We start from the raw sequence: 20000 nt of genomic DNA on the forward strand, positions 1-20000 counted from the left end.
AAAGGATTTTTTTTTCCATAGTGTTCCCTTTGAAGTCAGCACTTAATGGTCTTTTAAATATCCTTTGTTTCTCTTATTTTTAGGGACGTATGGGAGTATTAGAATGGTGAAGTGAATTGTGTTGACTTTGTGTTTCTTGTTTTCTCCCAAACACACACACACACTGTGTTTTAGGGTGTGGGATGTGAACTCGGGGGAGGTGCTGAACACTCTGATTCACCACAACGAGGCGGTGCTGCACCTGCGCTTCTGTAACGGTTTGATGGTCACGTGTTCAAAGGACCGCTCCATCGCTGTGTGGGACATGGCGTCTCCCACCGACATCAGCCTCCGCCGCGTGCTGGTGGGGCACAGAGCCGCAGTCAACGTCGTGGACTTTGACGACAAGTACATCGTCTCTGCCTCGGGAGACCGCACCATCAAGGTCAGTGTGAGCACTGTGTCGTTACACGGTCAGTTTGTGATGGTCAGGACCTGGAGGGGTGGATGTGGGGGGGTCAGAGAGAGGAAGGGAGAGGGGAACTTACGCTGCGTCTTCTGTTAATGGGAAAATACAGAGAACCTCAGGCTTTGTTTATTGCTTTCTTTTGAATGTTTTCTCGTGTTTGGTCCCCATTTGGAGACTAGAGCAGGTTTGAGACGCTTGGGAAACTGTCCAGTTTTCTGTCAATCAGCATTTATTTAGTGTAAACACATAAATCAATCAAAAAAATCTTGAAAAACGTGCTTAATTTCAAACGGAAGTAAGGAGACGTTTCTTATTTATGGCTCATAATGCGCAGTCTCCAGCAGAGGGCGCTGTGTGTCAGCTGCTCTCAGCGCGCAGGGTTCATCGAGATCCTCTCCAGACTTGGGTGTTGATGGCCGTCTCAGCGGCGGCTCGCCTCGTCTCCTGGCCTTCTGTCTGTCTCCCAGACGCTGAATCCGAGGGCAGTCGGGATTCCAGGAACACACAGCAGCCCACCCATCGCCCTGGGACCCCGCCAAGTCGTTCTGCATGAGGGGAAAAAAGAGAGAGAGAGTCCACCACTTGCAGCTGCCGCCCTCTCAAAACATTCCCCAAATAATGAGACAGGGCTGTGTGTGTGTGTGTGTGTTTCACACGACTCCACACTGCCGAACATTTTTAAGTGCAGCAGTGGTCTCTGTTTTAAACACGTCTGACCGTTTCTGACAAATCAGCGGCGCTCGACATGATTCTGTGTTCAGAGTTTCCAGCTTCTCCTTCCTCTGTGGTTTTCTGGAAACTCAAACCAAGCCTTCGATAATCTCAGATTAAAGACGCGGTTGCTCAGGGAAGAACAGCGTCGGTGTCAGAACCGATCATTTTAACTTTTTAAACTTCTTATGTAATTAAAAAATAACAGCTGCCTTTCATTCATTCATTCATTCATTTATTTATTTTCTGTAACCACTTCTTCCTGTTCACAGTTGTGGGGGTTCTGGCCCCTACCTGGATTCACAGGGAACAAGGCACAAACACAACCTGTACTGGACGTCTCTCTCTCACACACACACACACACACCCCTGTGGACAATTTAACATTCTCAGCCAGTCACTCTCAAACACACACACACTCACACCGGTGGACACCTTCAGACATTCACCCTGTCACTCTTGCTCACCCGCGGACGCCCACAGGTGTTCACCCTGTCACTCTCGCTCACCCGCGGACGCCCACAGGTGTTCACCCTGTTACTCGCACTCACCCGCGGACGCCCACAGGTGTTCACCCTGTCACCGGCGGACGCCCACAGGTGTTCACCCTGTCACCGGCGGACGCCCACAGGTGTTCACCCTGTCACCCGCGGACGCCCACAGGTGTTCACCCTGTCACCGGCGGACGCCCACAGGTGTTCACCCTGTCACCGGCGGACGCCCACAGGTGTTCACCCTGTCACCCGCGGACGCCCACAGGTGTTCACCCTGTCACCCGCGGACGCTTTCAGAGGTTACTGTATTACTCCAGTACACGTTGCTGGTGGCTACAAACATTTTCCACTCATTGATTCGGAGTTTTCCCTTTTAATAGGTCAATGTCGGAAGGCTGTTGTCATCTAGTTATTATTAATGTATTTATTGAAAACATGTTTCTCTCTGTAGGTGTGGAGCACGAGCACTTGTGAGTTTGTGCGAACTCTGAACGGACACAAACGTGGAATCGCCTGCCTGCAGTACAGAGACCGGCTCGTGGTTAGCGGCTCCTCTGACAACACTATCAGGTGTGTCTCTGTGTGTGTGAAAGAGACAGGGGTGGAAAATCATGGCCATCCTGAATAAATGTCTTCCTTTATTTGATCTGACTGTCCATTTGCCGCCGTTTGGTTTCATGTTATCGCTGTCAGTCGGCCGTAATGAAATCAGCGCCGCGTCTGAAGCTCTGTCTCCTGGTTCTGCTGTGATTTATAGTCTCTGGCTCTGCAGTAAATCTAATATTCGTCCTCTGTCTGTCTGCAGGCTATGGGATATTGAGTGCGGAGCCTGTTTGCGGGTTTTGGAGGGGCACGAGGAGCTAGTTCGCTGCATTCGGTTCGACAACAAGAGGATCGTGAGCGGAGCATACGACGGGTGAGGACCACAGGGTCTGAATGTATTCAACAGCTATAGGAAACCATGAGGAGTTTTGTAATATCCTGTTATAACCGAGGCATGCTCCTTATTGTTGGCTTGGGGAGACATCCTGGAGTGTGTTTGTCTTCTTTCCTGCTCTAATGCACCTGACTCAAGCCGACAAGCCCTTCCTCAGTTGAATGTGAGGGTGTGTTTGGCTTTGTTCACACAGCACATCTAACCTGTTCTTTAAAGTCTACTTGGAGGGAGCACATGAAACGTCTGTGACCTGCTTTATTCGAACCCCACAGCAGTGTTCTCCCCCTGTGTAAACAGCCCTGTTTCAGCACCTGTTCCTTTAAATGATAATGAGCCGCTCGCTGTTCACACGGACACGCGCACAGCAGTGAGGAGCGAGGAGCTGACGCTCTCTTACTTCTCCGTTCTCGTTTTCTCTGTTTTGCTGCGTTTATCCTCGTCTTTGCACTCTCACGTAAACACGGGTCCAGCGCTGTGATTGGACTGACTCGGACCAGGGGGCGGGGCCTTTCTAAAGCTGCTGCACTTCACGTAATACCTTGTTTGTCATTGTGTAACAGTCTGTTGTGATCATTGCAGCCTTGAGTCTTACAGACTTCACTAGCTTTGTATCAGGTTTGTTTTTGACGCTCGTCGTAATCAGAAGTGTAGCTTTTATAGAAATGAATGAAATAAAGGATTGTTAACTGATGAAGAGTCGGGATTGTTATAACAACAAACTGCACAATCCGCTAAAGACATGAATAATCCGTACTGTCCACGGGCTTTAATCCGCTGTGTGTTTATTTTTTTATTTGGCTGTTAATCTCACACCCGAACAGTTTGTATCCGTGAGAACACTAACCTGCGTCATCGCCCTTTAACCCTTTACTCCTTGTCCCTTTGTCTGCGTGCAATCGGCCGTGAGACCGGGTCGCACCCGTGTAGCCCTGCCTTCAGAGGAGCAGCGTGTGGAGAGTGTGTAGGTGTGATCTGAGAGCTGTGGAGGTTTAACAGTTAGAGGTGGATGATCGGGTGGATGATGGTGGTTTGTCTCTGTTTCTTTGCAGCAAAATTAAAGTGTGGGACCTGCAGGCGGCTCTGGACCCCCGAGCCCCCGCCAGCACGCTGTGTCTGAGGACGCTGGTGGTGAGTGAATGCCCTCTGTTTTTAAAAAAAACAAACAATAAATAGATAAATCATATGTTATCTCAAAAAAGAATAAGAAAATAACTTGGAAGAGCTTTATCCTCAGCACTGTGAGCTGCTGGAGTTGAGATGCTGACGTGTGTGTGTGTGTCTGTGTGTGTCTGTGTGTGTAGGAGCACTCAGGCCGAGTTTTCCGGCTGCAGTTTGACGAGTTCCAGATCATCAGCAGTTCCCATGACGACACCATCCTCATCTGGGACTTCCTGAACGTGTCGACTAATGGACAGATGGAAGGACGGTCGCCGTCACGCACGTACACCTACATATCCAGATAGCAGGTAAACACACACAACACACACTGCTTTATATCGCCATCTTTGTGAAGACTCTTCTATTCTTCCTCTCTTTCTATCATTCTCTCTCTCTCTCTCTTGCTCGCTCTTTCTCCCTCGCTCTCGCTCTTTCTCTCTCTCTCTCTCCTGTTCTCTCTTGCTCTCTCTCTCTCTTCTGCTCTTTCTTTCTCTCTCCTTCTCTTGCTCTCTCCTGCTCTCTTTCTCTCCTTCTCTTTCTCTCCTTCTCTCTCTCTCTCAATTTCTCTCTCTTGCTCTCTCTTTCTCTTGCTCTCTTTCTCTTTCCTGCTCTGTCTTTCTCTCTGTCCCTCACCCTCCCAGTCCTTTTCTGATTCTCCTGTTGAAACCTGCCTCATTTTAAACAATGTTATTTTTATATACATTTTTACTCATTCATTTGTTCATTCATTCCATACGTCTCTGCAGACACAAACACAGATGTAATGTGTGTGTGTGGTTCTTTGCTGTGTGTTACAGGGCGGCAGTGAAGGCGTGCGGAGTGTGAGTGTGTGTGCGGGGACTGTCCTGATGACCGAGTCTCTGTGGTAGTGTGTGCCAGGATCAGAGGTCGAGGAACGCCACCCCTCTCCTCCACTCACCCCCTCTCTCTCTCTCTCTCTCTCTCTCTCTCATATATATATATATACCCCGCTCGTTCTCATTCTCTCTCTCCTTTAATTTTCCCCTCGTTGTGAGGGCACCTTACACACACCGAGCCCCAGCTCTCTTCCTTTTCTCTCTTTCTCTGTTGCTCTTTCTCTTTCTGTGAGGACGAGATGGAGAGAGGGATGTCATTACGGAAGAGCATGAAGCTCCGCCCCATGTCCTGAGTGACAACTGCCCTATCCTAGCCCCGCCCCCTGGGCCCAAGGACTTTGTATCTATTATGAATTTTTTTTTTCTTTCTTTTTTTTTGTGATAAGAAGGAAAAAAGAAACAGTGGAAATGTATTTGCATGAATGAACGAATGATGGGACAGCAGAGCCGGTCAAACCCCTCCCCCTTTTATTGTCTTTCATACTTCTTTTTTTTTTTCTTTTTTTTGTTTTTTAATTTGGAAATCAGACTTGTTTCACTTTCTTTGTGATATTGTACTAATAATTGTATCTCTCTCTCTCTCTCTCTCTCTCTCTCTCTCTCTCTCTTTCATATACTTTACAGAATCTCTGTCGCGCTGTCCTTCCATTTTTCCCCTCGCTAGTTCTAGCTTTCTCTTTCTCACCTCTTCTTCTGTCTTGGTCCCTTTTTTATGTCCGCTTGTCTAGGTTCCGAATGACCCATAAACTGATCTGAATTTAGTTGTAAACAGATGTCTTGTCAAAAATGGTGTTGTATATTGAAAAGATTTTTTAAAGAAAAAAAAACATTATTATTAATAAGAATAAAGTACTTGACTGTGAAGGAGTGTTAACAAACAAGCACAATGTGTGTGTGGGGGTGTGTTTTCAAAGAGCGCGGAGAAATAAGAGCACTGAGTAAAAACGGAGAAGAAAGAGAACAGAGTGAAAACGGCTAAAAACCAGAGCTGCTCCTCGCTCCTCACTGCTGTGCGCTCGGGGTCGGGGTGAACAGCGAGCGGCTCGTTATCATTTAAAGGAACAGGTGCTGAAAGCGGCCGTTCTGTCCCTCTGCTTTATTCTAGCAGGAGTTCTAGCATTTGCAGGAGTTTAAAAAGATGCCGTAAAGAGTTGTGTCTTGGGCAAGTCCAGTACTGACCTTGACTCTAGAATGTCTGAGTGAGACTCTTTCAAAAGGAGGATCAAAGTTATTCTGGGAGTTAAAAAAAAAAAAGAAAAACGGGTGACTGCTGCCCACTACGTCTGATTAGGAATGTGGAGGGAAAGTGGAGCCTTTACATTTCCACCACGCACGGCTGGAGACGTTTTTCCAGAGCCGGATTAAGGCCTGGTCCTCGAATAAAAAGGCTTTTCAATCGTGAATCCCCACCAATGTTTGTAATTGAATTTAAGACTAATCTAATAAGAGTGTGGAAAGGCACAGGCTGCACCTGTACGCTTCACCACTTTGACTCCGCTCTGCTGTGGTTTCTCACACTTGTAATCACCTGTTCTCTAAAAGATCACCACTGGTCTCGCTTAAGAAAAGCTTTTTTTCTTTCCTCCGATGCCCTAATGTGCGCTTCACTACTCACTATTCCCTACATCACTCACTACGTAGTGCACTATTATAGAGGACTGAGTTCAGGAGCGACGTGAACGATTTAGGACACAACCTTCTAGGTTCTTTTTACAAAATGGTTTCCCCTATCCACTAGTGTCCATGGGTTGTACACTACTTTTTGCAGTGCATTGTGGGATTGTTTGAGTGCCCTGAATATTGTCCACTATGTTTTCAGTCACTGCTACAAGCAAAAGTGTGGTACAGGGGCACAGATTCTGACACAGCACTTTTGTTGTGGCCTGCGTCCTTCAGAGTGGTGATATTGCCCTCAAAAATGTAACATTAATTAGTTCGTTCATCCCAGTTCTCTAGGCCATCTGGTGCTCTGCATACTTTGTATTCACGTCTTCCCTGTTTTTCAGTGGTTGTGTGTGTAGAAACTAGGCAGTGAATGTGAACATCGTTTAACTCGAGTCACATAGCTCCTTTAACCACAGAGGTATTTTCGGAACTTTAAACTGCTGTTATAACCACGTAGAAATGACCTTAAAAAGTCAGAAAGACAGTTATCAGAGCAGTCGTTCATCATTTGAGGGTGATTGGTATTTTGGCCTCATCCTTCATTCTGTCTCGTTCCACCAGGTGGAGATAGAGCAGCCATGACTTGGAGAATCCCAGGAATGTCTTGGATGATAGAAAGCCGATGAGATATTAATAATAAAAGGCTGCCATGCGTTATGTCAACAAAATAAATAGTTTTAATAACAACCTGTATCAAAATAGTTCATCTTACACTTAACAGCGAGTCAAAGCAGTGGACGTTGGCTTTTATACAGTCCACAGAGAGGGGGTAATACAGGCTCCGTTACCTGGAGTGGAGTGGACTTAAGGACAAGATCCAGAGGTTGTTTCACAACACAGTATCTCTGCATAAACACAGCAGAATATTTTTGGCTCCTGCTATTGGATAGGCTCTATGTTTTGCTCAGAAACATCAAGTGTAATGAGAGACGCTGTTTGGTGAAATAGCCTCCTGCTGACCGTCGTTCTGTGTTGCTGGGGCAAAACTCATACTCTCCGCTGAATGTCTGTTTATTTCATACAGAATGTCTATGTTTAATGCCATTGGATGGGGTTTGTTTTACTGACGTAGTGTTGGGTGTCCCGGGTGGGGAGTAGAACCCCGGGCTGCCACGTGGATGGCAACAGTGTTCATGATGACGGTTATTTATTTGTTGATTTGATGTACAAATAAGTTTTAAGCCATATTTTGTATAACTATATAACTAATTCAGATTTAAAATGTCCTCCCAATCTTTTGTCATTTTAAGGTAATTGTTGTGTAGTATTAAAAATTACAGTTATTGTGTTGACGAAAAAAGAAGAGAAAATTAAGTGCTAACGTGATACGTTTACGATCAAAATCATCAAAACCCCCGTCTGAAAATCGTCTAAACCCAAACTCAAATGTACTTTTGGACATTTCCTCCAAGAACAGAACAAATCCATCACATATAACCGTTTTTAAGGTTATATTTTTATTGAATCTAAAAGTGATCATATTTAATACTACCATAAAATGACAAAAGAGCAGGAGAATGTTTGAAACTTGTTTGTACATCTAGTATATTCCATACTGTTTTACGCCATTTGATGGCTCGGGTTTTATTGGCGTAGTGCTGGTTTCCCTAGGTGGGGCATTGAACCCCAGTCTGGAGCATGGAGTGCAGCATGGTTCATGGGAGGGGCTGTTTACATATAGCTTATATCACTTTGTTTATTAGGGTATAAATAAACATGTACTGTAATTTGTTATAACAGTGTACCAGCATGAGCTTTTACTAATACTCACTGTCGTCCGTTCCTCTGTTCGTGTTTCTACTTAAACATCTGAAATGCCAATGTCTGGACAGCAACAGTGTTGCCACAGACATAGGACAGAAGATCGATGCATTAAATAATACAAGTGTCCTCCACAGACCTTCTGTCTGTGAAATGGTCAACAGGGTTCATAAAAAGCTTGGTCACTATCTGTTTTGTCGTCTTTCTAGACGCACTCCAGCGCTTGACCATACATGGGGCATTTCTACGACTTCAAGTGCTGTGTGCCCTTGTCACAAGTTCTCAGAGTTCAGTTTGGTTCCTGGGCGTGTGCCCAGATGTCTTTGGTTACAGTCGATTGATTACGTGGCCACTGGGCCCTTTTAGTACCTGGTCTCTGACCTCTACTCAGAGGGGAGTACCTGCTTGCATGGCTTCCTAAATGTCAGTAACTTTAGACAAGTCAAGAAGAGGTCAATAGGACCCTGATATATCAAGCAACTTTTGGCCTTCGTTGAGAATTTGCAGCCAAACTCTGCTCATATGTTTTGCAGGTTGTCTGGACTCTTGGAACTCCCTGGTCATCCCTTGTCATATTCCACTGGGTAGATTTTGCTTTTTAGAGCTCATGCCAAGTTAAATCCATTCAGATTGGAGCATCCATAGTCTTCCACTGGTCATAGGTTTGTCAGTTTGTCCTGCACACTATGGCACTAGTTTGTCATTTTAGCAAGTTGAGAGCTGTTTTGTGTTTTAAACTTTGAGAATAAAGTGTGCAAGACCCAAAATGGAGCAACGCTAGCTTGGCTAGTTTGTCTTACTTTTCGAATAAACAAAGGTGATCATTTGATCTTGGTGGGTGCTAGTCATCTCTGCGGGTCCCAGGTCAAGTTCTTCCCCACTGTAAACTTAAGTACGTGTTACGAATGAGGGTCTGGAGAAGTGCTGTTCTCCTGTGTCCTCTTGGTCCGCTTGCTAACGGTGGTGAAACTGCAGTGCTGAAGGTTCGGCTGCTCTCCAGGAGGAAACCTCTTCATGAAGTGGACGTCCTGCTGGTTGGGGAGCGTCTGTGGCCCTCGGCGAGGTCGCCCTCTTTTGGTGAAGCCGATGTACCAGCCCGTGTAGCGAGTAGACATCCAGGCGGTGTAGTTGTTCTCCAGCATTATCTCCGTAAAGACACACTCCACATTTCCCCCGCTGGCTTTCTGTAGACCAAAGACAGACGTAAGCATCTAGTGTGGTTTTGTGTTCATGATTCTACAGCGGCTCAGACATGCATCAGCATTAAGGAGCTGATTAGGTCACTAAGCTAGCAAAAACATTGCCTAATGATGGGTAATGAAGGGCATATGTAATGGAATTAAAGGTTACTTCATGCAAAAATGCTAACGTGGCTGGGAACATTTAGGATGATGTCATTTCTGTGATGATGACCAGCTCAAGCTCTCCAATCTCAGAGGTCTCTCTTGCATTAGTAAGGTTAGTAGGTTTCGGGAAGGTCTGGAGCAGAATGAAGGGAACTTACCCGTCCCACCAGCTTGCCCTTGCGAGTCATGCACAGGTAGAAGTTGGTCTCTTTGCCTCGAATTCTCACCTGACTCCCGAAGCTGTCTGCTTCCACAACAAGCTGGGCTTGTGAAGAGACAACACAGACAGACAGGAGCATAAGGACGTGAGCTCAAATGCCTTTTCAAAGGCTCTGCCAGAGAAAATATCCTCAGGGAATGTTTTAGGGTTTTCCAGGCCAGGACACGGGAGACTCCCTATCTGCAACTATTCGTTTCAATAGGCATTCGTCATGTGGGCCGATCGAAACCGAAAACAAGAATGCCCTTCACGGCCATCTTGACAACTTCAGTCCTCACGGCCCAATACTGCAACACTGCTCTCTTTCTCTCTGCTTTCTCCTCGGCTCCCTGATGGGTCTGACTGATAACGCTTTAATCCCTTTCAAACTCCTCTCTGGTATTTAATTTGGATTGTAGGAAACAGTTGAGCCTGTTCTCATTCGAGCGAGGCCTTGATTGCCATCGGATCATTTGCGCCGTCCTTGAACGGCACGGAGGTCAAACAAGATCAATATCGCTTCTCTGTGGCAAACACACACTCGTCCCTCTGCTCTTTGCCTTTTTAGAGCAGAGCGACAGGGAAAATGCAATCCATCGACTAATCAATGAAGGGTACTTTCAGATACAGAGCATCCCTCTGCATCGGAGTCCACTTTATAACCTTCGTAGTCGACACTCTTTAAAGTGGTGGCGGTGATGATTTGTAGGAAAGGCCTTTCATTAAAATGGAACTTGCACATCGTAAGCAGACGGTGAACGACTACTTTGCACTTTAAAGAATCATCTACAGCTACAGCCGTTGTCTGATAAGATTGAGGGGTTTTTAGAGGCCACCTAGTTCCATTCCATCAGTAACATCATGCTTTCTTACGTCTAGTCACTCGCAAACACCTGTGGACAATCTCACTCACTCACCCAGTGTGTATTAACACAGTAAGCAGAGCATAGCCTTGTGACTGTTAAGGTTGTAATCACTGTGTGTCCCCCGTATGTCCAAACCATACAGGTGCCCTTACCGAATTTGTCCCCGTCCTCTCCCTTAGCCTGGATCCTGCGGCCGAGCACCTGCACGTGTTTTCCGCTGGTCCTGCTGTACAGCTGATAAACTCTGTGATGACGTCTGCTCAGACTGTCCCTGGCTCCCGTCTGGTTCTCCACATGTTCTCCGAAATTAATGCTATCCACCGCTAGCACCTACACGAGCACAGGGTGGACATTCAGAGCTCTGCAGAGGGTTGGACTACCCCTGCTCAAATGGTTCAAAGGTTTGTCAACAAGTGTGGGAACAACATGCCGCACCATTTCAGATTCACCAAAGTGTCTTACGAAAGAAATTACTCTTAAATGTCTTGGTTAAGATAAACGTTTCAGGTTTTCTTCACTTTTGCTTTTAGAACAATTAGTATTCTTTAAAAATATAGGTTCGTAACTGTTTCCTTAACCTTACAATGGCCTCGCACTTGTCTTAGAGTTGAGTACGAGATCAGGAAACTCTCCAAACTGATTTATTAAAAGAGATGAACTACTGAGATTAAAAGTGTAGTTCTTAAAATGCTGTTAAAATAACGACAGACTTGACGTTCTTAACGTATGTTGGAGAATTACATGCAAGAACATTCGTATGAACGTCTTAGTGTTTATAGTAAGGCCTTTTATAAACGTTTTCTCAGGAAAGGTTTCATGAATTCCACCAGTTCATATCTTACATAAGTCTAACTCTAACATCATGACCAGGGGTGCCAGATGTTTTGCATACAGCTGTTTTCAATCCATGCCAAGTCAATGCATCACTACTTGGGTCACTAAGTACAGCACAATATTTCCAAATGTTTGTAGACACCATCTATAACCAGTTCCCAGAAGTTCAGTTGTGAACGTCAGAGGAGTACATCTGTGGTAAACATTTGGTCGTAAACAGTGTGCAAAATACCCACTTGTAATCGGGGGTAAGAACAACTTAGATCACTACGGCATACTCTGAGATTAACATAACTAGATAAAGGTATATGCTGCTTCAGCTTCACACCACAGCATCGCACATAAGAACCACGGTCCATGAGACAGCGCTGTATTTGTGTTAACAGTAAAACAGAAGTTAAAGACCGTGTCATCCTCAAAGTGAGGGATACTGTTGGACCAGCTCGCTACAGCGCCACCCTGTGACTGACCAGGGCTGCTGCGTTTGTTAGTTATGAAAAATTAAAGCAGATCTTCACCGTTTTGAGGCCAAAACTTTTCTTGTTTTTGTCACAAACACAGTAGGGTTAACAGACACCCTAACACCATAACATAGCCCCCCACCCGGGCCCCTGTGTTTCACACCTTGGTCGTACAGTGTAAGTCATAAACAGAGTGTGGTTTACCTGCAGGAGGCTACACAGCAGCACAACCGTCTGGACACATCTAGGAGAACAGAAAGAGAGAGGTGAGGGGATTCCGTTATCAGACTTCAACATTCCTGGGTATAGAAGCTTTGAGATAACGCTGGGAGTGGGAAGAGAGTGGTTCCGATGACGGATTATGGTCCGCAATGGAAAAGTATCTATGATTATATACAGCAAAGATGTACAGTATTCGAGTCTCCAACCATGGCTTCGAGCTGTTTATCTGAGGAGTGACCAGGGTGCATTATAACATTTTACATTCTGCCCCAACCCCATGTGAAATATGGGACAGGTCGCACCATCAAGCCCCTTTCTCTGCACACTCTGTTTGGCCCATTCCCCCAGGTGTGATGTGATGGTGGATCATTCTCAGCGCTGCAGTGACACTGACGTGGTGGTGGTGTGTTAGTGTGTGTTGTGCTGGTGTAGAGTGGATCAGACACAGCAGTGCTGCTGGAGTTTTTAAACCCCTCAGTGTCTGGACCGAGAACAGGCCACCGACCAAAAACATCCAGCCGACAGCGTCCTGTGTCACCGATGAAGGACTAGAGGACGAGCGACACACACCGTGCAGCGACAGATGAGCTACTGTCTCTGACTCTACATCTACAAGGTGGACCAACGAGGGAGGAGCGTCTCACAGAGTGGACAGAGAGTGGACACAGGGTTTAAAAACTCCAGCAGCACTGCTGTGTCTGATCCACTCTACACCAGCACAACACACACTAACACACCACCACCACGTCAGTGTCACTGCAGCGCTGAGAATGATCCACCACCACATCACACCTGCTCTGTGGGGGTCCTGAGCGCTGAGGAACAGGGGAAAAGTGGGGTAACAACGTATGCAGAGCAACACATGACCTTCCAGTGCACCTGTATGTTCAGACCTTGGTGTCTGACCTTCATGCATTAACCCTTTCCCCTCACATACGACCTTAAATAACCCAAGGGACCTTAAGGACGACATGCAAACGGCAGTAACTTACAGGATGATGAGCGGGGGGAGGATGGGCTGCATGGCTCGGGCGCAGAAGGGTCGTCTCAAAGGAAGCACGAGCCCACCGGAATCAGCGGGGACGCGGTGGGGCGTCTGAGCGCGCGTGGCATGGACGGAGCTGGAGATGGAGCCCGCGGTGCCCGCGAGGGAGAGCAGCGCAGGTGGGACACACACACCTTTCAGTCTTCGCACGCTTTACACACACTCCTCTCCGCAGCCCCTCTGTCTTCATGACAGGCTTTTATCTCGTCCCCCAGGTGTCAGAGACGAGAAAGCGCGAGACACACACCTCCACACCCACCTCTAAACCCACCCAAAAAAAAACGAGCGTGGCGCGTGCGCGGGAAAGTTACCAACAACAACAGCAACAGCAACAAACATTAAAAAGAAGTAGGGGTCTTCTTCCAAGGGTCCCGAGTGTAGCGCTGCTCTGCTGTGTCTCCCTCTCTCTTTTGTCTTCAGTAGAGCTCTCTCTCTCTCTCTCTCTCTCTCTCTCTCTCTCGCCACAGAACAGCGCGTTTACTGAATGGAGAGGAAGCCCCGCGCGCCCGAGTGGAACGAGGAGGAGGAACGAGCTTCACCAAAGAGAGAGAGAGAGAGAGAGAGAGAGGTGGGAGGGAAGAGGGGGCTGGGTGTAAAGTGGTCTACTCTTCTTTAAGGTGCACTGATTCTGGTTCAGCTGGGACGCTCTGGAGCAGCTGCACATGAGCGCACAGTGCCCAGTGTGCAGCTACAGCGTGACCCGTGTGGTCAGTGGAGCTGAGAAGTCCGGACCCACGGTGAGTTCAGGAACGAGGAGGGTGTACCGCGCACGTGTGCACTTACCTCATCTCAGACCTGGTCCAGACTCCCGGGTCATGTCCTCAGTGTCTAGGCAGGGGCTCTGGGAAAGTGGAGGCAGCGTCCGGAGGCGGTTCGAATGATTGAGGACAGAGACAATGTGGTCAGGGTGGAATTACTGGCATGTGGGCACACGACTGGCCAGCTACATTTAGCCTTACCTCTGCTTCCTCTGGTCTTAAAAACACGACGCAGGGCTCAGGGGTTTTACCCACGGCTCTGTCCTGCAGCGTGAACTTCCTCTGACTCTGGAGCAGATGGAGAGGACACCCCCTGCCAAGCTTAGACCAGAAGGGTAGATAAACCCCCAGCACTGGGCTGTACAGCAGTGGAACTACTTTCTCTGCAGTGATGGTGCCTCCCTTATAATATGTTCCCGTACAGTAGAGGCTCTCAGTGCTGATAAGAGGGGAATAACTCTCTGTTAAATTCCTTGATGTGGGATGAAATCCTGGATGTCTACAAACTTTTGGCCGTGTGTTCATGTTTATTAAAAGACTACAAGTGCCCACTTTGCCAGGGTTTAGGCAATTCATTGTGTTCATTCATTCATTCATTCATTCATTCATTCATTCATTCATCCATTCATTCATTCAGATCAGGGTTATGGGGAGACAGAAGCCTGCTCCCATTCCAGGGCATCACACGTTCATCCAGTCAGACTTTTGGACAGGTTTATAAACTCACTCAATGACTCAAACACACAGTGTTTCATGTGCTAACCCAGTCACTCATACACTCACCCTGTCACTCACACACACTCACACCTGTGAACAGTTTCACACACTCTCCCTGTCACTCACACATGGTCAGTTTCACACACTCACCCTGTCATTCACACACACTCACACCTGTGGACAGTTTCACACACTCACCCTGTCATTCACACACACTCACACCTGTGGACAGTTTCACACACTCACCCTGTCATTCACACACACTCTCACATGTGGACAGTTTCACACACTCACCCTGTCATTCACACACACTCACACCTGTGGTCAGTTTCACACACTCACCCTGTCATTCACACACACTCACACCTGTGGACAGTTTCACACACTCACCCTGTCATTCACACACACTCACACCTGTGGTCAGTTTCACACACTCACCCTGTCATTCACACACACTCTCACATGTGGACAGTTTCACACACTCACCCTGTCATTCACACACACTCACACCTGTGGTCAGTTTCACACACTCACCCTGTCATTCACACACACTCACACCTGTGGACAGTTTCACACACTCACCCTGTCATTCACACTCACTCACACCTGTGGACAGTTTCACACACTCTCCCTGTCATTCACACACACTCACACCTGTGGACAGTTTCACACACTCACCCTGTCATTCACACTCACTCACACCTGTGGACAGTTTCACACACTCACCCTGTCATTCACACACACTCACACCTGTGGACAGTTTCACACACTCACCCTGTCATTCACACACACTCACACCTGTGGACAGTTTCACACACTCACCCTGTCATTCACACTCACTCACACCTGTGGACAGTTTCACACACTCTCCCTGTCATTCACACACACTCACACCTGTGGACAGTTTCACACACTCACCCTGTCATTCACACACACTCACACCTGTGGACAGTTTCACACACTCACCCTGTCATTCACACACACTCACACCTGTGGACAGTTTCATACACTCACCCTGTCATTCACACACACTCACACCTGTGGTCAGTTTCACACACTCACCCTGTCATTCACACACACTCACCTCACACCTGTGGACAGTTTCACACACTCACCCTGTCATTCACACTCACTTACACCTGTGGTCAGTTTCACACTCTTACCCTGTTACACACACATTCACCCTGTCACTCACACACTCACACCTGTGACAGTTTAACCTACTCACCCTGTCACTCACACACTCACACCCGTGGACAGTTTCACACACTCACCCTGTTACACACACATTCATCCTGTCACTCACACACTCACCCTGTCACTCACTTACCTTTAGACTCACTTTGCAGCAAGTCTCCAAGCCTCCTGAAGGGAACACTTGAGAAAGGGAGTAGGGAAGACAAACCTCTATTAGAACGCCACCGTGAGGGAGGTATGTGAGCAAAGAGCAATTCCAAAGTGAACATTGCTCTGGGATTTCAGCAAAACATTGTTTCGCCTCCCTTTCTCCCCACTTCCCTCACCACAACAGAACCGCAGACGCCCGGTCAGCCAGCAATAAGCCCCGCCCCTTTTGCTCCAGAGCCCCTGTCCCTCTGTAAAACGTTACTGAAATGGGTTCAATACTCAAAGAGTACTCTGACAACAACCTCTCAATGAGAAACAGTAGAGACAGTGTTGTGGAAATGAATGGATGCCGGGTCTGGGATTTCTGGGCAGTACTGGACTTCCTAAATGTTCCATGTCCCATTTCCCCAAGTCTCTCACCGGTCATTACGGTCCAAACCGCTGCCCATACCTCGCCGAACCTCAAACGTTTTACAGGACCCAGGGCTGCTCTCCAGCCCTCATCGTATCTCAGCTCAGTGAGCCAGGAGAGAGAAGAGATGACCGCACACTTAATGGGTCATAACATTCCTGTGGTCGGTGATCTATAAGGTGAAGAGGTGCGTTGGACCTAATGGACGTGTTGTTGTTATTGTATTGACTGAACAATCAGTCCCGGATAAAGTCCCTGCAGTTCCCCTGAAATCCCCAGAGCAGACTGGACACAACGGTCATAGCCAGGAGCTTCACCTCTCCAGACGCACTCAGTGGCAGTGAATCACAGATCAGATAATAGTCAGTAACTACAGAAGGCCATTCACTTTATTTTCATCACCCTAAAGACCGTAAAAGCAGCTCGAGCTACAGATTCAGGCGCCAGTCCTTCACAGGGCGACACACACTCACACATTCACTCACACCTACGAACACGTTTGAGGCTCCAATTTTTGGAGCGTGGGAGGAAACCGGAGCACCCAAAGGAAACCCACGCAGACACAGAGAGAACACACCACACTCCTCACAGACAGTCACCCGGAGGAAACCCATGCAGACACAGGGAGAACACACCATACTCCTCACAGACAGTCACCCGGAGGAAACCCACACAGACACAGGGAGAACACACCACACTCCTCACAGACAGTCACCCAGAGGAAACCCACACAGACACAGAGAGAACACACCACACTCCTCACAGACAGTCACCCGGAGGAAACCCACACAGACACAGGGAGAACACACCACACTCCTCACAGACAGTCACCCGGAGGAAACCCACACAGACACAGGGAGAACACACCACACTCCTCACAGACAGTCACCCGGAGGAAACCCATACAGACACAGGGAGAACACACCACACTCCTCACAGACAGTCACCCGGAGGAAACCCACACAGACACAGGGAGAACACACCACACTCCTCACAGACAGTCACCCGGAGGAAACCCACACAGACACAGGGAGAACACACCACACTCCTCACAGACAGTCACCCGGAGGAAACCCACACAGACACAGGGAGAACACACCACACTCCTCACAGACAGTCACCCGGAGCGGGACTCGAACCCACAACCTTTAGGACCCAAGTTTTACCAATTACAGATTCATAATGGATTAAATTCTTAAGCCTCTCCAGGTAAAACTATTGCACCTCCAGAGTTATTGTATCGTGGCTCAGATTTGGTAACGCTTTACCCTGGTGATCTCTCTCTCTCTCTCTCTCTCTCTCTCTCTGCCCTCCGCCCAGATGTGATTTTCGCGATGAAATGCAGAGATGTTGAAATCAGATCTCAGAGCGAAACAAAGATTTCAGACGCTCCGTCTGCCAGCCTCCTCGCCGTCTCCTGAGATGTTTCCAGCCCCTCTGATCTCTGCTTGTTTTATCTTCGTGCAGACTGTGTCCAAACCTTTGTAGACACCTCTTATAATGAGTGAAGCCAGCTCCTTTAAACCTCAGAGGTGCGCACATGTCCACGGACGAAGCAGGCAACCGAGATGGACACTTTGGAGGAGATGAGCCACTATGGTCAATGCCAAGTGCTGGCGAGGAGCGTATGAGGGCCTGCGGAACCGCGTTCTCCTGAGGGATGGAGCTCCATTCAGAACATCTGGGACGAGTTGGAGAGGGGTTTGAAGGTCATCGGATTGTAGCAGAAATGTTCCATCACCTCGTGCACTGGCTTCCCCTGGGGAGTACGGGTTGTCTCTGTGTTAAGGACACCCTCCTTATGAATGCCTTTGAATGGGTGGGTGTCCACAGACTTTTGGCCACGCAGTGTGAGTTTGAATGGAGTTGGATGGTGTTTGAAATTCTCAGAGCTCTTTTGTTTTATTTTTTTTCTCTGTCCATTTCTCACCGGGACGTGTCCGACCTTAACGGGTTTCAGACAAAACAGGAGTGTCTCTCTCTCCCTCTCTCTCTCTCTCTCTCTCTCTCTGTTCCCCTTGGCCCGTCTCCCCCTCTTTTTCCAGACTTTGAAGGGAGCCCGAGCTTCTAATAGAAGACAGGTCCCTGCCACAACAAAGGAGGCAACTTTGACTTTAAATAAACACTTTCTCCCTCGCTCCCTCTTCTTTTTTTTCTCCTTTCCCTCCTCCCTTCTTTCTGTCTGCCCCCACCCCTCCCACTCCTCCTACTCCCACTTTTCCCCTCTCCCTGTGTTATTTCGCTCTTGGCCCGTTGCGAAGTATGTGCACTTGTTATGTGTTTTCCATGGTAGCCAGTCTTCTGGAATAGATTAGAGGAGGAGGAGGAGGGGGCAGAGAGCTACACTTGGTGGAGACAAAGGTGTAAAAAAAGGGACGGAGGGGTGAAAAGACGAGGGAGGGAGAGGGATGGAAAAAAAAAGGAAGTGAGCAGCGGAATAATAGGGATGAAAGGAGGATGGGGGGGAGTAGGGGAGGAATGACAGTGAAGGAGAGAAGGCAGGTCACTGTAGGTAAATGGAGCAGCCCTGTGTTATTAAGGTATTACTTGGTTTATTTAAGGCTTTTGTAAAGTTTTGTGTTACTTATTACACAGTAATTACATGGAATAACAAGCGTAGCTCGTTCGTTTGATCAGCACCACTGTCTGTTGCTCTGCATACTTTATTAGCCCTCTTTCCCCCTATCCTTCATTGCTCAGGACCCCCATGGTTCGGGTGGCGGGAGTGGATCAGACACAGCAGTGACTCTGGAGTTTTTAAACCCCTTAGTGTCACTGCTGGATTGTGAATTATCCCCCATCCAAATCATAGCATGGCTGTTCTGTGGGGGTCCCTAGAGGCTCCTGACCAATGGGTTGTGGGGGGGGGGGGGGTTGTAATGTTATGGCTGATCTCCCAAATCCTGCCTCGTTCTGCATCTTGTAACCCACATCCTCGCAGTGCGTCCGCCGTGTAGAAGGTTATGAGCTGTCATCACCCATCACTACCCTCCCACCTCTGACCCCACCCCCCCCAAGCCCAGCGTGGCCCTGCCCCTCCCCCTCTCTACCGCGGCGGCTGCCTTTAAACCACAGCTCCCTCCTCTCCGCCGGTGAGAGGCTGATACCACAGACAGGGAACGCAAAAGTACATAAATGGACATTCTCTCCATCTTTTTTCTTTACTGAGAGGAGATCATGTGTTTTAGTCTGAAAACCACAAGAGTTCTGGGGCTGAAACACACACACACACACACACACACACACTGTAGCAGTGGCAGCAAGGCGTTTCATGAGTGAGGGTCTTGACAGTGGGCTGCGGCTGTTGCCAGAGAATCCATTTACTCTCAGAGCTTTCAGAGCTTTCAGACTTTCATCCTCATGGTGCATCTTCCTGAAGGTGTTCCATAAGAGCACTGTGTTTTGAAAGTGTGTGTGTGTGTGTGTGTGTGTGTGTGAGAAGAGAGAGAGAGAGAGAGAGAGAGAGAGAGAGAGAGAGAGAGAATGAGAAATAAATCACAGAATGGGGACCAAACCTGTCTAAACACTGACATTGTGGGGCTTGTCTTCCCCAGCTGGTCCCCACTCTGTATGCTTTACAAGACCAGGGTTAGTGTTAATGTAAAGTAGTACTTATTGAAATGTTAATGCTAAATCCCCACGGAATGAATGGAAGTCTATGTAATGTCCCCACTGTTCACAGATAGACGATTGTGTTTTATGTGTATATCTGTGTTTGTTTTCATATAGTCCCAGGACGACCTAAACCCATCCTTCCTCGGT

General features: G+C 47.8%; 2 protein-coding genes across 2 annotated transcripts in view; one reads left to right on the forward strand and one right to left on the reverse strand.

The window, feature by feature from the left end:
* The window catches only part of fbxw11b (F-box and WD repeat domain containing 11b), a 16141-nt gene extending 10945 nt beyond the window's left edge, over positions 1 to 5196 (forward strand). The window contains exons 8-13 of the mRNA XM_066650748.1: positions 175 to 424; positions 2105 to 2223; positions 2459 to 2569; positions 3640 to 3718; positions 3892 to 4056; positions 4546 to 5196. Coding sequence (XP_066506845.1) covers positions 175 to 424; positions 2105 to 2223; positions 2459 to 2569; positions 3640 to 3718; positions 3892 to 4053 — 721 coding nt within the window. The 3' untranslated portion in view covers positions 4054 to 4056; positions 4546 to 5196. The remainder of the gene's footprint in view (positions 1 to 174; positions 425 to 2104; positions 2224 to 2458; positions 2570 to 3639; positions 3719 to 3891; positions 4057 to 4545) is intronic.
* Positions 5197 to 8057: 2861 nt separating this feature from the next.
* fgf18b (fibroblast growth factor 18b) lies at positions 8058 to 12983 on the reverse strand. Its single transcript, XM_066651197.1, has 5 exons — positions 12952 to 12983; positions 11942 to 11981; positions 10595 to 10772; positions 9536 to 9642; positions 8058 to 9215 (listed from the first exon to the last, which is right to left on the reverse strand). The coding sequence occupies exons 1-5, from the start codon at positions 12981 to 12983 to the stop codon at positions 8931 to 8933; spliced, it is 642 nt and encodes a 213-aa protein (XP_066507294.1). The 3' UTR covers positions 8058 to 8930.
* Between the last annotated feature and the right edge of the window lie 7017 nt (positions 12984 to 20000).

This window comes from Hoplias malabaricus, chromosome 18 (genome assembly GCF_029633855.1).
Source record: "Hoplias malabaricus isolate fHopMal1 chromosome 18, fHopMal1.hap1, whole genome shotgun sequence".
Lineage (NCBI taxonomy): Eukaryota > Metazoa > Chordata > Actinopteri > Characiformes > Erythrinidae > Hoplias > Hoplias malabaricus.

Bases quoted from the DNA above. Each gene is read 5' to 3' on its own strand.
- fgf18b (XM_066651197.1), bottom strand. From the start codon at position 12,983: ATGCAGCCCATCCTCCCCCCGCTCATCATCCT. The intron at 11,982-12,951 runs GTAAGTTACTGC...CTGTTCTCCTAG, and splicing joins CTCCCCCCGCTCATCATCCT to ATGTGTCCAGACGGTTGTGC. The intron at 9,643-10,594 runs GTAAGGGCACCT...TCTCTTCACAAG, and splicing joins AGAGGACGGGGACAAATTCG to CCCAGCTTGTTGTGGAAGCA.